This window comes from Cyberlindnera jadinii (genome assembly GCF_001661405.1).
Source record: "Cyberlindnera jadinii NRRL Y-1542 unplaced genomic scaffold CYBJAscaffold_22, whole genome shotgun sequence".
In the NCBI taxonomy this organism is placed as follows: Eukaryota; Fungi; Ascomycota; class Saccharomycetes; order Phaffomycetales; family Wickerhamomycetaceae; genus Williopsis; species Williopsis jadinii.
In genome coordinates this window covers 25,025-43,747 of record NW_017963673.1, presented here as the reverse complement: position 1 = coordinate 43,747, position 18,723 = coordinate 25,025, and the positions used below count along the sequence as shown (strand labels likewise).

Sequence of the window (18,723 nt, the reverse complement as noted above, 5' to 3'; positions counted from 1 at the left end):
CAATTGAACATGGATCCCGCTTCAATCTTCACAAGTGTTCAGATCCCATATACTCAGACTAGCTCCGCCAGCTCATAACACCCGAATCCCCCCACCAAGTGCCTATAAAACTCGTAAGCGTGGCGTACAACTCGAAGCTCATCGCTCGTTTAACGAATTCCGCGATCTATACGAAACATCGAACCATTACACGTCCTCGGACAAGCACTTCGAGACGTTGATCTTCTCTCTCTCTCGTCCTCTTTCTACAAACATCATCTGAGGTTTGTCGTATAGCTCTGTGTGTGACGGCGAAGACCACTGATTATAAATACACAGATCCTTGTCTCCTTTGAGGTACTCAGCTGAAGCTATCACCTCATCGTCTCCTAAGGTATAGAGAACTATGTCCAACCATTACGAAGCTATTGTTGTCGGCGCCGGTGTGGTTGGCCCCGCCATAGCCACTGGTATGGCACGTCAAGGCCGCCGTGTTCTGATTGTCGAGCGTGACTGGTCAGAGCCTGATAGAATTGTTGGTGAGCTGATGCAACCTGCTGGGCTGAAGGCACTGCGCTCCCTGGGTATGATCCAGGCGATCAACAACATCGAGGCCACGCCGGAAACTGGCTATACCGTGTTCTACGAAGGTGAGGCAGTGTCGATTCCTTACCCGCACAAGGCAGACACCGCCGTGGTGCCACCAATCAAGAGCTGTGTATTTGGTGGTAATGACAAGGTGGTGGACGATGGCTTCGTCACCACCGCCGAGTTCGAAGATAACGAATACGAGGTTGGAGTGTCGTTTGAGCACGGCAAGTTCATCTCCAACTTGAGAAAGATCGTGAAAGCCGAGAAGAACGTGACTACGCTCGAAGGAACGGTCACTGAACTCATAAGAGATGCAGACGGTGTTCACGGGATCGTTGTTAAGCCTAGCGACGGTGGCTCTCCTCAGAGATTCACCGGTGATTTGACCTTCATGTGCGATGGTATCTTCTCCAAGTTCAGAAAGTCATTGACTGATGATAACGTGCCATCTGTCAACTCGCATTTCATAGCGTTGAAGTTGCACAACGCCGATATCCCAGTGCCAAACACAGGCCATGTCATTTTGAATTCAAAATGCGACCCTGCTCTGGTGTACCAGATCACTCCAACAGACACAAGGGTCCTGTGTGCTTATAACAGCCCTCAATTGCCACGTGATGTGAAGAAGTATCTCAGGGAAAAGGTGCTGCCGGTGTTCCCTATAGGATTACAGCCTTCCTTCACGAAGGCGTTGGAAGAGCCTATAAAATCGATGCCAAACTCGTACTTGACTGCGAGACTCAACGATGTTCCTGGACTATTCCTCATTGGTGATGCACTGAACATGAGACATCCGTTGACAGGTGGAGGTATGACTGTCGGTTTGAACGACGCTGCCATGGCTGTCAGAACTTTAGAAGACGTTCCTTCACTCTCGGATCGTGAAGTTACATCCGCAAAGATCATCGACTTCCACTACGATAGAAAGGACCTCGATGCTGTCATCAACATCCTGTCAATTGCCCTCTTCTCGCTGTTTGCTGCGGACTCGTCGAATCTGAAGATTTTGCAAAGAGGCTGCTTCAAGTACTTCCAAAGAGGAGGTGAATGTGTCAGCATTCCAGTTGGATTCCTCAGTGGCACCATTCCAAAGCCTTTCCTGTTGACCTGGGTCTTTACCAAAGTGGCCTTGTACTCCGTGTACTGTAACTTTGTCGATAATGGAGTGCTATTGCTACCATTGTCAATTGTCCAGGTGTTCACCGTTTTGTTCACCGCAGTTGTTGTCTTTGCTCCATACTTGATTGCTGAGTTGTTCCAATGATATTCGAGCTACACAGGACTGTTATATGATCATTAGTGTATTAGCTTAAAAAACAAATCAAACAGGTATAAACATGTGATGTAATAGTATATGACTAACAAAAGAGCAAGCTTTCAAAGGCATATAAGTAGACTATCATGATACGGTCATAAATTTCAAATATCTCATCAGTAGTGTGCAGCACTGTATCCATAGGGGATCTGAACATTACCGTATGGTGGTGCCTGTTGTGAACTCTGTGTGGCAACTCCATTGTCAAACTCAAACATCTCTGGCGCAGAATAGTTCTGCTGCTGCTGATGATGATGATGCTGTTGTGATTGTTGAGGTGTTATGTACATCTGGGGGTTGAAATCGTTGAATTGAGCTCCAACCTGTTGCTGTTGCTGCTGTGGAACCACACCAGACAGCTGCAACGAAGATGAAGACGAAGAGTGCTGGTGGACATGGCCCTGTGAGTTTTGGTTCTGGTGCTTGAAGCCCCCGTTTGTAGTGGAACGACGGTTATTGTAGCCATTTTGAGGTGACTTGTTCTGCCTGTTTTTGCCTCTGGATGATCCATTCCCATTGCCATTGGAATGGCTTCTATTATGACGTGATGAGCCGTCACCTCTTGAAGATAGCCCAACCTCGTCCATTAGTCTCTTATAATCCTGATAAGAGGAAATGTTCATCTCCACCAACACTTTGCGCACTTGGCTGACAACGTGCTTGCGAACATCAGCCTCCAGCTGTGGGTTCGATAACACTTTGAAGATGAATCCGGCACCATGGGAACTATCCTGTAACACTAGCTCCAACAACTGTGGAGGTCTGGTGTTCTCGACCGATGCATTCACATCACCAAACAAAGCAGTCAATATCATACTCTTAGCCTCAGGTTCACTTCTATTGTTCAAAATCTTCAAGATCGTCAAGCTGGCAAGCTTGTGAGTGCACAGTTGTGCCAGATGTGGAACCAACCTTGGTGTCAAAAGCATATGTCTGTTTGGTAGAGTACAAGTATCTAAGAACCAGGTGATGAGCAATGCAGCGTTTTGATCAATTGCTAAATGGTCAGCATACGCAACAATGGCAGCAGAAACCAGTGCTGTTTGCTCCAACGTTGCCTCATGGCTCTCAAGACATGCTCTAACAGCACGAGCACCAAACCTGTTATGGGTGATGATCCAAAACTTTGCCAGGATAGCTTCAAAGATGAAGTTATTCCACGGAGAACCAAACTTGAGCGAGCACTGAATCACGTAGTTACCAAACTGGTCGTTAAACAGAGGCGCACAATAAGGCTTCAAGCTCTCTGCCACGGTCTGCTTCTGTAAAGGAGTATCAGCAACAGAGATCATCTTCTGAGCAGACCAGGTACCATTCTTATGCGCACCCATCTGTGCCAAATACCTAGACACCTCTTTAAGCATGACGTGCTTGATTGGAGCTGAACCGAATTCAAACAGCTTTTGAACCACCGTGTTACCCAAGTAGTCGCTGGATAACTCAGGCAGTTCCTCAAGCATGGCCATGGCCAATTCTTCAATCTCAAACGTTGTCAGGGATTCGTTATCAATCAGTTTTCGAATCTCTCTTAACTTCGGAGCATCAAAGTCTCTTATTGGAATTGGATCAGGTAAAGGCCCCAAATCGGTATCATTACCTTCATACTTCAAAGCATTTGAAATGATATTTGGGATAATACCGTCAGAAACGTTAACACCAAATGATTTGGAATACTTCAAGATTTGATCGACAACTTCCTTCAACTCTGGAACTTCTGGATCAATCGTATCAACAATTTGCTGTCTGTCATGGGATTCCTTGCTCTGCTGTAATAATGGAGGAGGTAAGACATCATGTGGAGGTGTCAATGGGCGTAGAGTAGAGCTGTTCTGTGGAGTTTGCTGTGGAGTAAGCACAGGTTGAACCTGAACTTGAGGTTGCAATTGTTGTTGTTGCTGCTGTGGTGGGAAGATCTTTGCAAATGCAACCAAGCAGGAATAACCAGGCAACAATTCCTGGTGGTGTAACTGAGCCTTTGCAAGCATAGCAGACTCCAAGTTTTCAAATTCAACAATTGCGCTTTCATTGCCTTGGAACACTCTAACGGTGAGTAAATGCCCAAAATTCATCAACAAGTTCGCCAAAGAAACCGGTGTGATTGCCTGAGGTGGCAGATTGGACAAGAACAGGGTGTTTGTTGGGCCTAATGAGCTATCAGAGAATGTTGAAGTCCAGTTCAGCAATCTATGGTCGATGTGGTCCAGCAGCAGAGGCTCGCCAACTTTCTGTAGAGATGAGTTCGACGTTGTAGCATTTGTCGAGCCGATCAAGGACTCCGGTGGGAACTGCTGCTGCTGTTGATATTGTTGCTGCTGTTGTAAGTTGAAGAGCATGGCCTGGTTCTCCACACCGTTTTGGAAAGTCTGAGCTCTAGGTCTTGATTCCTGTAGATATCCAGTCAATGAAGGGTCCTGTACTCCAAACATCGCAGCCTGGTTCTCACTCAAGGTACCAAACGGCTGCTGAAGACGAAACTGTATGGGTTGCTCCGACAGTGGAACGTTGTTGGTGGAGTAAGCTCGGACCCTCATGTGATCATCCAAGAACTTGGAAGGGGAATTTCTTCCCTGGATCAAGAAATCGTTACCACTGGAATTGCCCAGAGGTGAATTTGGTTCGTTCACAGCGTTCATGGTATTGATGGCACAGGCCATGGCACTTGTGCTTCCTTGCGAGTCGTTGCTCCAGATGGAATTTGAGTCTGACAGGCCAAACAGAGATCCTGAGCGGATTCTTGTTGATCTCGTGCTGCTTAGCGTTGTATCCTGGAGCGAGCCGTTAATCGACAGTTGGTCGAGAGGCAGATTAGCAACGTCAAACGGGTTGAACTGTGGGGTTGAATACTGCGTTGTATTGTTTGAATTGGGTATCGTCCCAGTGGTGGAGGTTGGATACAACCTTGACGGCAAAGTGCCAGCTCTTGATCTGGTTCTAAAGCCTCCGAGGTTTGGAGCCAGGTGCTGAGACTGAGACTGGGACTGGGACTGGGACTGGGACTGGGACTGGGACCGTGATTGCTGTTGTAGATGTGACTGCGAGTGTGACTGCAAGTCAAGCAGGTATGGGGAACCAGACCTATTCGGCGAACGCGACATAAACGGTGACTCCTCTGGCACTTGTAAGAACCCACTCTGCAAGTCCTTCGGGAACGTCATCTTCTTCACAACCGTTCTCCGGGTTTCAGCAAGCTTGGTTTGCGTGTTTCAGTGATTTCCGTGGTTTCAGTGGCTCGACAACTTCTACTATGCCTTCGAGATGAGCAACGGGACAGAATCACAAACAGGTGCGGAAAGAGGGCAGTATACTCAGCTTAGAAGGGGTAATCAGCACAAGTCCTGGCAAGCAACGTGGTCTCAGGAACGACTGTTCAACCGGATTTCTCGTCAATTGGAATGTCAAATGGAGAAACAAAGGAAAAAGGGGAAAGGTTTATAGAAGTTGAAGCTGAGATTTTTCCTAACCTTCTCGTAAAATTCCCTTAGTGGGCCTACACAGAAAGAGCGACGCCAGGAAAAATAGGGGCAGCCTACGAATGTTGGAAGGAGCACAGAAGCCTCTAGGCAGAGAAAACTTGTAGCGGAAACCACACACAGGCAGGCGGAAGGGGCAAAACTCTTAGACAGAGGGGACTTGCTCCTCCTTGCGGCCCTTCCCGGACTGAAGACGTCAATTTATCCCTCAGAGTAATTTTTTTCTCCCTAAGCCAACAGCGCGCTTTGTTCTAGGCGGCGGACAGGGGGCGCGACAAAATCATCGGCAGTCGGTTGTTCCGCCTACGCTTCTAAAACTTCCATCAAGCACTTTTTTACTGCTGTTCACTGGCTGTGGTGGAAAATGTTGGTGGAAGGCTTAGAATACTACAACGCTTTTAATACAGAGATGGCGTGTTCTGTGTAGTTTCTTACCCTCCAGTGGTTGTAGAACAGGGCCGTGGTTGCCTTGATGTCCCAAGGGAGCAATGGTATTATGTAATACTTGTGGTAGTATACGTACAATTTCATCCTATGACGCTTCCTCTGTTGTATCCGAAACAAGCGTTCCATACAACAGCAACAGAAAAACTCATACGCACGGTGCATCGTTGAGTATTGGCGGGTGCTGGAAAATTTTGTAGGTGTTTCTCTCTTGGTGGACGCGAACGGCAGAGAGCACGAGATCAACAACAGCAGCAACGACTTCTGCACAGCCTATTTCTGTTGTTGATTGGGACTGCACAGCGTAGGTGAGCGATGACGTTGGTTCTATATTTATACTACGGGCGCAGGCGAGTTGGGGCGGCGAGTTGGACCGTCCACACACCCACAGGGTTAACAGAGTTGACACGGATAGCTTTGTACATCAACAAGGGCATATGGTGCTATCAATTGGCCTTTTGGAAGCCGAGAGAGAGAAGAGCCTCCGTGGTTCTCTTGTTAATGCCATAGCTGGTGTGGCCTCTTTGGGGCCAAAAGTGCGATGCAATACGCGCAGGCTGAGAATACTGTTCTAGAACAAGTTTGTCGGGGCGGGACAATCCAACGAGGACCGCTCCTCAGGGGATGTGGTGTGTACCAGAACGTATCACGCTTTAAAGCACGTGACATACATCCCCGCGAATATCCCGATCGGGTAAAACGTAAACACAAGGGTTTTGTGTTCCGTGTTTTTTACCTTCTTTGCTTTGGGTGTTAGCCGCCGTGACGCGAAATTCTAACCACAAAAACAGAGAGAGAAAAAATACAAAGTAAACAAACACAACGTACACAACGCAAACTTCACCAACTACAAAACCCCATAGCAGGGCGCTCAGTGTTATCATTCGCTTAATCTTCACCACCTGGTTGCCATTTGCTTACCCTCCACTTCGCCTTTCCTAGCGTGCTCTACTTGGTCTGTTTTTCTGCTTCTCTGGCTTGCTTTCCAATCGTAAACAATGGAGATGCCGAATTCCTCCTCCACACCTGTCAAGGAGGTGCTGGACACAGAACATCTGAACCATTCTGTTGATGACCTTCTCCAAGTCATAAACAACAACCTGTCGACCTCGTCTCTCAACCTGCAGAACGAGGGGGATAAGACTGCTGATTATAATGGGTTATTGAACACGTCGGACGATAACCCTATAACACCTTTGAAGTGGAAGCACAGCGGCTCTCCGCTATCGCCACAGATCAAGCACAAGTTGGATAGTAAGCCAATTTCAAAGAGCTTGCCGTGTTCACCTGTGAAGGAAACTGACGATGACCACGTTGTCATGCAGGATATTCCAAGGGCACCTTCGTTTGATGAGCTGGAATTCAACACAAAGCTCAACAGAGTGTCTTCTATCACGAGGGTGTGCGGACCACGTCAATTGGCAAACTCTACCCTCTCTAGGACGCTTTCTGGATCAGTTGGTAGATCGTCAAGCTTCAAGCTAAGCAGGGATTCTTCTCCATCAAAGAAATCTGTATGTTTCGATCAATCCCCACCAAAGATTTTGGAGTATCCTGAACCGAAGACTCCAAATCTATCAGATGATTCAGTTGGAGATGACAATGATACCGAGAATGGGTTAAACCCACAATGGGACTTGAAGTTGAAATCACACACTCTGCCACCGCCTTTGCCAAAACACCAGATAGTTAGTGTGTCACCTCCGTTGAAGGACACGACGTTAGGTTCGAGCGATGAGGATACAAACGATTACAGCTTGACAAAGGAAGAGTTGATGAGCCAATCGGTGACTTTACAGGAAAAACTTGACTTGGTTTTAGGCACCGATGAGGTCTCCAAGAGGGTCCAAGAAGACGAAGTTAACAGAGGCTCTGGATCTCCTGGAAAACCTACCTTGTCTAATAAGGAGGCAGAATTCATCTTGAACATTAAGACTAAAAAGCAATTAGAAGAGGATAACCAATTGAGGGATGCATCAAAAATGTTCGAAGTTGACCTCGTCAATAGGGATAAAGACTCTACTGTGCTCCGTCTAGATCCACAATTGAGGAGAAAAAGTTCAAACGAATCATTGAGGGATGAAGAGAGACAGTTGGTCACTACTGTGGTGGCGAAATCAACAACTCCGATAGTTTTGAAAGATGGTTTGAAACATGCCGACTTGAACAATCTACCACAGAATAGTGATGCCGTTAGTGTTCAGGAATCCTTCTCTTCAGCAACTGATGTTTTTGAAAGCGAACCATTAGTCACAACAACAACAACACAGGCCTTACCGTCAATGGATTCTCATATTTCAATCTCTACCATTCAAGAAGATGATAAACAACATATTGAATCTACACCAAAGACTCACAAGAAGAAACTGTCATTAAGTGAATCCATTTCGTCTTTCATCTCTTCTTTTACGAAGAGTCCAAGAAAACCTTCACCAACCAAATCTTTTGACGACAAAGATGTATCTGTAACTATTCCAGGTGAATTACCAGACTTTGGATCTGAACCTACAGATAGATTGTTGGAAAATACAGCTGATGTTTCACGTACTGGGGATGGTCTTGCAGAAGAGGCATCATCGTTGGAACCTATGCCAGTTGAACAACCAATCGAGAAAGAACCCATTGAAATTTCAGATGTTACCATGGATTTGTTGGCTGAGTCCTCAAGCCTGTCGTTGCCAAAACTTTTCAATGAGGTTTCAGAACTTGATTCTAGTAATGCCGTGGAATCTGTGGAACATGTGGAACATGTGGAACATGTGGAACATGTGGAACATGTGGAACCTGTTGCTCGTTTACAACCTTCTCCTTTCATCGAATCATCCATTAATAATAATACATCCTCCACAAAGATGAATGACTTAGATGAGCCGGTTGCAATAACCGAGTCAGTTACTGGGAACGCACCAAATGAAGGAGTCCAATCAGTTTCCACAATTGAGCCAGTAAACTCAATCACGCCTGTTGAATGTATGGTGAACAAATCTATTGCTACAACTTCCGACACAAATGTTGATAATCATAATGACATGGAATCATTACCAGAATCCGAATCAGAGACTGCTGAACCAGACACATCACCAATTAATAATAGCGAAGTTAGCGCACTTTTGAAGAACACATCTCCAATATCCGAAGCTGCTGACCTTTTAGATGACTTTATGGTTGAGCCTGCTCAACTGTTACGTGTTGAATCCCACAATGGCTCATTTGCAGACGAATTCCGAGAAACGGGGCTCTATAACAGTTCGGATAATATGGATCAAAGTTATAGAAGTCTGTCTATGTCCGTCAAGAGAGATGATTTCCTGAAAGATTTGCATACAACTGAAGATATACATAAGGCTGAACCTGGTGAATCGAATATTATAATGGAAAGTATCGATGTCGAGGAAATTGGAAACGTTACAGATGAGCAAGAATGCTCTGATAGACAGATTGAAGACGACTTTAGCCAGGGGGAACCGGATCTTGCTGAACTTGACAATACGGAAATCACTAAAGCTAATAGTGACAATGATAATACAGATGAAGCCGCACTTTCAATAACGGAGAGCAAAGAAAACGTTCCTTTGCAGGAGTCTTCTGATGTTCTACCTCGGGAATTCACTTCTGATAATATGACATTTGAACCTCAGTCTACACAGAGAAGTGAATCACAAGTTGGCCATGAAGTCTCTGTTCAACTCTCTCCTTCCAAGATGGCGAACAGTTTTGGTGTCCAGACAACTCCAATGGTGAAAGAAGTTTCTGTTCAAACCGATGACGTTGATAGCTACCGATCCCTTGAACCTTCTGTGTACGGCAGTGCAAAGTCTGTACAGCTCCCAACTTTCAATAGTACTCTGTTCCATGATAAACCGCCTAAGGAGGATTCAGTGAGCTCGCCGCCAACGAGTTTTATTGAGATTTGGCATAATCAACCGAAGGCAGTGATACCTGAGCCACAGTACAGATTGGATGGTAAGAAAGTACCAGCTCCATCCAATCTTTTGAAAGTATTGAGCGTAAGAAGAACAAACGATGAGTACTATGAGAATACCACACTTGATTCCTCCTTTGTTAAAACGGAACCAATTTCTCGGAGAGCATCATTGGAAATCCCAAGGCCTTTTGTCGCTAAATCAGTCTCAAGATCGTCTTACATTAACATGGATTCAAAGCGCTCTTCAATGGCACTCGACTCATCATTCAATATTGACAATTCTGGTGTTGATCTCCCTAATATAAGTGACTCTTCAGATTTTGGTGCTGCATTCCAGGAATGGGATGTTTCGAAGAATGAAGAAGACTTTGAGGCAAAACTGGCAGAGTTGCAAACTATTCCTAATGATAGGGAAGTGAAGGCCATTTGGGGTTCATTGGGCGGATCAACTACAACAAGCACAAGAGCATCGCCTCCTGTGGATTCCGATGGCAGATTCCAACAACTTCTTGATACGAAACTTGGTGTAGGTAATGTCAAGTCTTCTTCGGCATTGGGTGGTGTGGTTGTTGCCAATACAGAGGATGCTGGTGTGACCATTGAATATGATCGGAATGACTCATTCGCATCTGACATATACGCAAAGCAATTCTCGAATAGCCTAGTTGCGACTGTCAAATCCAGAATTGAGCCAAAATTGGTCGAAACTCCACCACGTCACGTCATCAAGACTGATAAATCAATTACTGTTCCTAGAGTTGATAAGCAGAAAGAAAATAAGAGATTCATCTCTGGCTCCTCTGAAGCTAGTGGATTTGACCTAAGTGATGATTTCAATAGGGTCGTTCAACTGCAAGATAGCAAGTATGTCACCCATCAACACCAGGAGATGATTGTTGCAAAGTCAAACTCATACGAGGATGATGAACAACAGCATGAACCGTCTGCTCCAGAACCTACTTCAGAGACTTCATTGTTAGACTATGCTAAACAAAGATCTAGTCGTCCACGTCAGCCAAGTGGGCCTAGGGTGAGAACCCCATTGGTGGCACTTGACGAGAAAGATGTGAACAGAGTTTCTTCTATGCCAAGGAGAAAACCACCTCTTGAAATGGTGACACAATACCCAGAATCAAAACCTGCAGATGTATCTGCACTGAAGGTTAAGAAACGCAGCTCACGTGGAAACATAACTGTTGGTGATGAACTAAGATTGCCATCTGATGATAAAGGTCGCTTGTACATTCACGTTAATTCCTTGCTGATTTCTAATTTGAAGGAGATCAAGCAGCACAAGGCCACTTTCAAACTATACCTCGACAATGGTAAACATACCATTTCTACACCAAAGATGGATCTCAACAACGTAGTTGTGATCGATAAGGAATTTGAACTTGCTGTTGAGGAGGATGTTACAGAATTGTATTTCACTTTGAAAGTGTCTTATCAAAGACCCGATAATGAACTTGTTGATGTCTACAAGAAGATTCCCCTGAATAATCCTAATAGATTCAGTAAACTATTCGGCTCCAAACCAAAGTACAGAGTGGAAAAGGGTTATGAAACAAGAAAGAGAGTCAATGATGACTGGGATAATCGTTTTGCAACTGATGGGAGCTTTGGTAAGAACAAGATTAACTTCTATGTCCAAGATAACCAGATAACCTCGAAGACTCGTGATTATACTGTTGAGTTGTTCAACGAATGGGAAACGCAGGTTCAAAATGGTGTTGAATATAAGAAACCACCCCATGCTATCGGTAAAATAGAAGCCACAATGCTTTACATTCCAAGGACCTCTCCATTGGAGAACCTGCCGCCTTCCATCAAAATTGCACAGGCGGTTGCTGATCATGTATTGGAGCAGTCCAACATCAAGTTTGAAGGATACCTGTTCCAAGAAGGTGGCGATTGTGAACTTTGGAAGCGTCGTTTCTTCACCATTCAAGGTACCTCAATGGTTGCACATACCGAAGACACGAGGAAGCCACGAGCACAGATCAACCTTTTGAAGGTTGTGGAAGTAATTTATAGTGGTAAGAAGAGGCTCCCTCATCAGAGGAATGTCACTGAAGATGTTCTCATTACCGACGGCTTCAAGTTGAAGTTCAAGAATGGCGAAGTGATTAATTTCAACGCTGATACAAGTCAATTGAAGAGTGAATGGATCCGTGTTCTTGAGAAGATTGTTGATTTGAACAGACTACACCAACCATGGGTGATGAAGTTGAACGAGGCCAGAGCCCAATGATGATGTTGTCCCTGTTGGTCTTGTACTTATATTTCCATTCTTTTATTATTATGAAGAAGTGAGAATCGTTACATATAACAAGAAAAGACACTACATGTATCCATCCAAGTTCCGTTGACATAACGTCAGTAGTAATCTCTGCGACCTCTACGATTTGACCCACCACGTTGACGTGAATTGTACCTCTGCTCTCTTTCTCTGAAGTTGTCGTTTCTTTCTTGATCAACCGGTTCATTGCTCTTTTCCCTCTCCCAATCTCTTTCGCTTCTATCTCTATCCCCACGGTCTCTTGGATAGTCCTGTTGCTTTTGAGGTCCTGATGGGAAGTCACTGTTCGCTGTTTTGTTGTAGTTGTTGTTACTACCGTTGCTATAGCGTGAAGGTCCTGAAAGTGCTTGCGGTATTTGCATCGATGGTGTAGATTTGTTTGAAGAATCTTGCTGTTCCTGTGATTGCTGTTGTTGAGGCATTGATGGCATTTGGGGTAATGGGGGCATTCCTGGTAAGCCTGGCATTCCTGGCATTCCTGGCATCGTCGGCATTGGAGGCATGCCTGGTATTGAAGGCATGCCTGGCATCATAGGCATATTGGGCAGTGGCATTCCACCCATCATGGCCATGGGCATTAGCTCCATAAATGCCTTTTGAGGGTTGAACTGCTGTCTCAGTTTATCCTGCTTAGCACAGTACATCGTCCATGTGAGTTCGTTAAACCCAAAATTGAAGTACTCAGACACGTCGGCACCTGGCTGTCTCCAAGGTTTCTCCTTCAAGTCCTGTAGGTTGATCTGCGTTATTGGCTTGCCTTCAAAGTCACCAACCTTGTTGATGTCAATACCAGGGACACGTGTGATCGTTGCGTCTGTAGATTGTTGCTGGGCTGCGGATTCAGATGAGCCATCTTCGTCATTCACGACAATTGCCGTTTCGCCGATTGATTCTGGAACAACACCAGATGCAGTTTGAGCATCAGCAGTCGTTGTGGCAGTGTCCATTAAGTCTTCTGTGCCGGTGTCTTCTTTATTCTCTTCTGAACCAATGATGAATTCTATATCGGAATCAGAATCGGAATCGGACTCATCACCATCTTCTTCTTCTTCTCCATTTTCACCTGTCCCTTCTCTTTGCTCGTCGCTGTTACCGTCATCATCAGCGTCACCTTGTTCCTTACTATCTTTGGAGGCTTCACTCTTCTCCCGGAGAGTTCCAGCGGAGCTGTTGGCAGCCACGGCACCATCATTAGAGGCAACGTTTACAGAATCGTCCCCGTAGAGAAAGGCATCATCATCTTCATCAATGTTCGACATAATTTCTGGTATTTCCGACGGATGGTTGAATAGGCCGTGAAGACAAAGAGTGAAATGCGATACACCGCTATATCTACCCAATTGGACGTTGTTTGTTGGAGATGTTGAAGGTATTGAAGGTGTTGATGTTGTTTGTTCTACGGGCAAAGCAAAAGGGAGGGTAAAGAAAAAAAAAGAAGGTGGGTGTTCGGGTGTTTCTGAAAAGATTATATAATTTATTATATAATCAGTAGTGTCCGGGTGTTTGGGTGTCCGGGTGTATCCAGATAAAGTTCCGCGCCACCGGAGTTTTATCGCGTGAAACTCCGACTGTGTGTGTCCCGGTACCGTCGCTTCTAAAGCAAAGATCCTCTAAAGCCTTTTAATCTTGAGCTGCCCCTTTTCCTCAAGCTCAACTCGGTTGTATTCGATTCCATTGTGATCACACCGTTCCGAGTGGTCAAAGATACAGAGCGAGAGGCCAATCAGTCGATCAATTGGAAGATAAACATGTCAATTCTCAACTTTTGGAAGAAGAGGGTCTCACCAGAACAGATTACATGGCAACAGGTGAACCCGTCGTTGTCCTCGAAGGCCACAAGTTTACCGCCACTGTCACCTGCTTACAAGTCCAAGCAGAGGGTGTTCACCTCTGGTCAGGTTGGTACAGATGCTCAGGGGAAGCTTTCCAGCGATATCGTTGAGCAGACGGAGAACTGCTGTCTCAACATGCAGAGAATCCTGGAAACCACAGGTTCGAGCATGTACAAAGTCGTCAAGGTGTTGTTGTTCATCAAGAGACGTGAGGATGCAGCCGTGGTCAATGAGATCTACCAGACAAAGTTTGGGAATGCTCCACCGGCAAGATCTGCTATTCTGTGTGACTTCCCGAACCCAAACGTCCTTGTTGAATTCGAAGTCATTGCCACTGTGGATCCAAGTCTGCAGCCGGTGAGTTGGGAGCAGATTAATGAACCAGCTTTGAAGTTCTTGTCTCCAGGTTTCAGAGCACATGGATTGGTGCATACATCTGGTCAAGTTGGATTCGATTCAAATGGTGACCTGCCTTCTGATATCGCAGAGCAGACCATCAATGCCATTGAAAATGTTTCAAAAGTGTTGAAAGCCGGTGGTTCTTCCTTGGATAACTCTCTAAAGGTTCTATTCTTCATCAGCAAGAGGGAATACGCATCCATCGTTAACAAGATCTACCCAAAGTACTTCAAGAACAAACCTGCAAGATCTCTCATTATTGTTGATTTCCCGAACAGTGACATAGGTGTTGAATTGGAAGTCATTGCCTCGTCAGCAGCTTCGCCTTCACCAGTGAGACAGATCACTTGGGAAGACATCGGATCCAGTGGCAACAACTTGTTATCCCCAGCATATGCGACGAGAGACCTGGTCTTCACCTCCGGGCAATTGGGTACCGATTCGACGGGTAAATTACCAGCTAACTGTATAGCTCAAACCGAAAACGCACTGAAGAACGTTATCAAGGTCCTCGAGGCCAGTGGATCATCTATTGATAAATCTCTAAAGGTTCTATTGCTCATTAAAAACAGAGAAGACGTTTCTGCAATCAACGAGGTCTATGCTAAATATTTCACCACTAAACCGGCGAGATCGGCAATTCTCGTCGGATTCCCAAATCCAAACGTCCTGGTGGAGATTGAAGTGGTCGCAGAAGTTGATTCTACAAAGTCCAAGCTCTGAGAGCTGTTTTATAACATCATCATAGCAGTTTGTCCGTTCACTTATAAGTGCCATGTTGTAGGTAAATGTCTGCACACCCGAACACCACATAATTAAGCTACGGGACATCTCCTCGGACCAAGTCCCCCCCCCCAAAAGGTGACATTAAAATGCGAATCATCAATCTCTATCGGACAAATTGCGATCAAGGCCAATCATAGCCACAAGAATGATCCACTCCGTGCTTATATGTATGTTCCAGTCACAGGATTGTGGTCAGGGCATGATCCTCATTGTACGACTAGACTAACACTAAAGAAGTCAACAACGACGGCGCACCAAGGCTTACAAAGTTTTATTCACCAGTGGTGAGTTCTATGTTTACGCTATAAAATGATGTAAGAGAGACTAGGGACTAACTTTTACGTGTTTCGAACCTAGGACATCCAAACACAGACTGAATTGCTCAACCAGGTGTACCAACTGGTCTCCCAGAGAAGTCCCAAGCAGTCATCGTTCCTAACACCGCCGGAACTGCTGGAGGGAATCGAAGATATAAAGGTCATCTACAGACAGTACGCAACGCTGTATTTCGTGTTTGTCGTCGATGACCAAGAGAGTGAATTGGGCATACTGGACCTGATCCAGGTCTTTGTACAGAGTCTCGATAGATGCTTCGGCAACGTGTGTGAATTGGACCTGGTGTTTGGGTGGCAGACTCTTCAGACCGTATTGGAGTGAGTACATGGCTTCGTATTGCTTTCTATTGGATGGTTTCTAACTCATGAATGCAGGGAAATAGTACAAGGTGGGATGGTCATAGAGACAAATATATCGAGCATAGTTGCTGTAAGTTGCTGTTCCTACCACTATCACTAAAACACATACTAACTTTAGCGTGATACTTGCTCAAGGCTGTTGATCAGGCAAATGATGAAACGAACAACTCGTCTATATCGCCATTCTCCAACGCTACAAGTGCACTGTCTGCATTTGCAAGAGATGCTAGATTCACATGGCCAGGTCGTTAACCATAATGAAGGAAAGGTAAAAGGGTAAAAGAGAATTATCCTCCCATAGGTAGTATTATTATAAATTAACCAAGCAAAAATATGTACACGTTGATCACCTACAGAGAGCTACGCAAGATTTCACCTCCATGAGAACCACGTTCTCTTCTTTAACTGCTCGTCGGTCTCCCTTCTGGTCTTCTCCTGTGCGATCTCCAATTCTCTTTGGACCCTTTCTAACTCATCAGATTGGTTCTTCTCGGCAAGCTCCTTCTCGTACTTTTCCTTCAGGTTAACCATTTTGTTGTCCTTATCCCAGGGACTCTTGATGGGTCCCGTCATCCAGATTGGATCGTTTGATGCCGAAGTCTGCTTGACAATCTTGATCAGCTCCTCCTGCTCACGTCTTCTCAGCCCCTTTTCACGTTCGTACTGTGCTCTGAGTTCCGGTGACAAAGAGTTGATGAGCTCCTCCTCAGTAGGGGTTGTGTACTTGAACAGCAAAACACCGGTCATCACAATACCGAATCCAACGGCATAGACACGAGCCCAACGGTACCACAGTGGCTTATCCATCGCTTCAAATAGTTACCAATACCAAGTCCCGGCAAATTACACTCACTGTTGCTGTGATTGGCTCCAAGGGACCCCATGAAAATCTGCCTCGACATCGGTGAAACATCCGGACACCATGTCTCACGTGATAGGGTTTATGTCATGCACGTGATGTTAATGATGATGAGAGCACCTCAAAATCAGAAGCTCTAAAGGTGGGCACAACTATGGCGTTGGAATACCGCTTCCAGTCACTTTAAACTGATAACGCGAGCTCTGTATGATCTTACGGTATAGGAACTAATAGAATAAATACAATTGAATGTTAAAAAATACACATTTTTAGATGAAAGTGGAAACTTATTCGTCAAAGATGACAGCCTCCTCTGTAGTGAACAACGGCATCTTCTCCAAGCCGCCTCTGACGTACTCGTACACGGTGAAAGTGACGGCTTGACCTGGAGCAACTCTCATCACTCTTGGGGTGATACCCTTGTACAAAGCAGCAACACCTTCCTCTCTGATCAAATCCTTTGTGATTCTGAGGATTCTTTGAGCAGAAGACTGTTTCAACAATGGGTCGTTAGGGTCAGAGGACTTGGTCTCCTTTTGCAATCTGGTCTTGATGGTATCCAATGGAGCGTTAGAGAATGGACCAATGGCACCAGAGACGAGACCAATACAGGAAGTTTGCCAACTTGGGATCACACCGTTGTTACCGTTCTTTGTGTGGTAGTCCTCCAAGAACTCTTTAAGCTTGGAGTAGACAGTGAAGTTAGCACCTTGGTTGGTGGCTTGTCTAGCAGCAGTCAAGGAGACACCTCTGTACAAAGTACCGAAACCTTCCTCCTTGACAATAACGTAAACGGCGTGACCAGCGTTTCTGTACTTTGGAACACTCAATGGGTCGGACATGGAGTGGTGTTGAGCTTGCAATCTAATCTTGACAACCTCCATTGGGTTGACAACGGCACAGGCTTCGGTGATACCAGCACCGACACCAGCGATAAATGTAGAACCAGTGGAGATGTTACCATTTTCATCCTTCAACAAACCTCTGTAGAACTCGTAAGAAGAGAATCGTATAGCCATCTTTGGAATGATACCAATGACAACGGCTCCGAGACCCTTGTACAAACCAGTGATACCCTCCTTCTTAGCAATTTGAATACCAGTGGTGACGAAACCTGGGTTCTTGACTGCACCAGACTTTCTGTGCAACTGCATACGAACCTTGATGGTATCAAGTGGGTGACAACAGAGAGCCTCAAAGAGACCAGCGGTACCACCAGAAATGAGGTTGACTGCGGTGGAGGAGGATTTCTTCTTTTGAGACATGGCTAGTGTATTATCGAACTACCAAGAGTATTAAATCGGGAGTAAGAAGGCGAATTGAAACTAAACTCAAGGGGGAAAAGATCTGGCTTAAAAATGGGAAATATGTCCCCCTTTATATGGATTCAAGTGTTATAAAGTGAAAAAAATTACACTGTGCTCGAGGATGCAAAGTTTGGGGAAATGGACCCGTTTCGTTGGCCTCAGCCTGCTGTCTTCAGCTGTTGTCTCCCTGTTGGTCGTGTTCATTCTGCCCGGTGGTGTGGCGAAATTGTGTGGGGCGGACTCACGGCCAGTTTCTCCGGGCTGGCGGTGGGACGGTTTCCTCTGCCTGGGGCCCCCTGCCCCCCTGTGTAGGCCTGTGCAGTCGGCGTGTCCAACAGGGGAACCTCTGCCTAGCCCGTCCTGCTGCTAGGCAGAAGAAGGCAGGCCATCGCGGTCGTGACCACACCTTTCGGTTAGTTTTGCATGCTAAGCTCCCAGTTAGCCTAAAACCCATGGGCAGCTGTTCGGTTGAGCAAGTGATGGATCTGTTTGGAGGACCGGGCTATGCTTATCTACTGTCTAATCATTTAATTGCGACTAGTCTTGGAGGAACTGTGCTAGCACGTTATACTGTATCGACCACTGCTGTTATCTATTAGGCACTGGGCTAGAGTACACAGAGTTTACACCCGGGAATTCTCCCTCCCACACAAAATGCCAGTGCAACAAAAACACACACGTACAGCAAGTCAGTGTCTAAAGCCATATGTGAGAAAAAAACCCAGGAAAAAGGACAACCACGGTCCACCAATTGGGTAAAACCGTTGGACATTTCTTCCTTGATCGTACGTCACACGCGCTCTAAACAAGAGAAAAATTTTT

The 18,723-nt window shown here is 45.6% G+C and overlaps 8 protein-coding genes across 8 annotated transcripts; 4 read left to right on the top strand and 4 right to left on the bottom strand.

Moving 5' to 3' along the window:
• Positions 1 to 385: 385 nt before the first annotated feature.
• Positions 386 to 1,834, top strand: ERG1 (squalene monooxygenase; the record flags this gene model as incomplete). Its single annotated transcript, XM_020213053.1, has 1 exon — positions 386 to 1,834. One exon carries the CDS (start codon positions 386 to 388, stop codon positions 1,832 to 1,834), a length of 1,449 nt encoding a protein of 482 aa, XP_020068035.1.
• A 611-nt stretch (positions 1,835 to 2,445) lies between these two features.
• Positions 2,446 to 3,546, bottom strand: JSN1 (Jsn1p; the record flags this gene model as incomplete). The annotated part of the gene is made up of 1 exon (XM_020212098.1): positions 2,446 to 3,546. A coding segment is annotated over one exon (1,101 nt), but the record flags the coding sequence as incomplete, so codon positions are not given.
• A 3,175-nt stretch (positions 3,547 to 6,721) lies between these two features.
• Positions 6,722 to 12,038, top strand: BUD4 (Bud4p). Its single transcript, XM_020217769.1, has one exon. The coding sequence runs from the start codon at positions 6,798 to 6,800 to the stop codon at positions 11,973 to 11,975; it is 5,178 nt and encodes a 1,725-aa protein (XP_020068033.1). The 5' UTR covers positions 6,722 to 6,797; the 3' UTR covers positions 11,976 to 12,038.
• FIP1 (cleavage polyadenylation factor subunit FIP1) lies at positions 11,840 to 13,388 on the bottom strand. The gene has a single exon (XM_020217770.1). It carries the CDS (start codon positions 13,280 to 13,282, stop codon positions 12,101 to 12,103), a length of 1,182 nt encoding a protein of 393 aa, XP_020068032.1. The 5' UTR covers positions 13,283 to 13,388; the 3' UTR covers positions 11,840 to 12,100.
• Positions 13,389 to 13,537: 149 nt separating this feature from the next.
• On the top strand, positions 13,538 to 15,338 carry CYBJADRAFT_53315 (RidA family protein). The gene is made up of 2 exons (XM_020217768.1): positions 13,538 to 15,207; positions 15,278 to 15,338. Exon 1 carries the CDS (start codon positions 13,772 to 13,774, stop codon positions 14,975 to 14,977), a length of 1,206 nt encoding a protein of 401 aa, XP_020068031.1. The 5' UTR covers positions 13,538 to 13,771; the 3' UTR covers positions 14,978 to 15,207; positions 15,278 to 15,338.
• On the top strand, positions 15,156 to 16,380 carry APS3 (Aps3p). Its single transcript, XM_020215912.1, has 5 exons — positions 15,156 to 15,207; positions 15,278 to 15,324; positions 15,398 to 15,693; positions 15,751 to 15,805; positions 15,871 to 16,380. The coding sequence occupies exons 1-5, from the start codon at positions 15,186 to 15,188 to the stop codon at positions 15,985 to 15,987; spliced, it is 537 nt and encodes a 178-aa protein (XP_020068030.1). The 5' UTR covers positions 15,156 to 15,185; the 3' UTR covers positions 15,988 to 16,380.
• Positions 16,029 to 16,571, bottom strand: CBP4 (Cbp4p). Its single transcript, XM_020215911.1, has one exon. It carries the CDS (start codon positions 16,540 to 16,542, stop codon positions 16,108 to 16,110), a length of 435 nt encoding a protein of 144 aa, XP_020068029.1. The 5' UTR covers positions 16,543 to 16,571; the 3' UTR covers positions 16,029 to 16,107.
• A 310-nt stretch (positions 16,572 to 16,881) lies between these two features.
• Positions 16,882 to 17,859, bottom strand: CYBJADRAFT_178773 (mitochondrial succinate-fumarate transporter; the record flags this gene model as incomplete). The annotated part of the gene is made up of 1 exon (XM_020216954.1): positions 16,882 to 17,859. One exon carries the CDS (start codon positions 17,857 to 17,859, stop codon positions 16,882 to 16,884), a length of 978 nt encoding a protein of 325 aa, XP_020068028.1.
• Between the last annotated feature and the right edge of the window lie 864 nt (positions 17,860 to 18,723).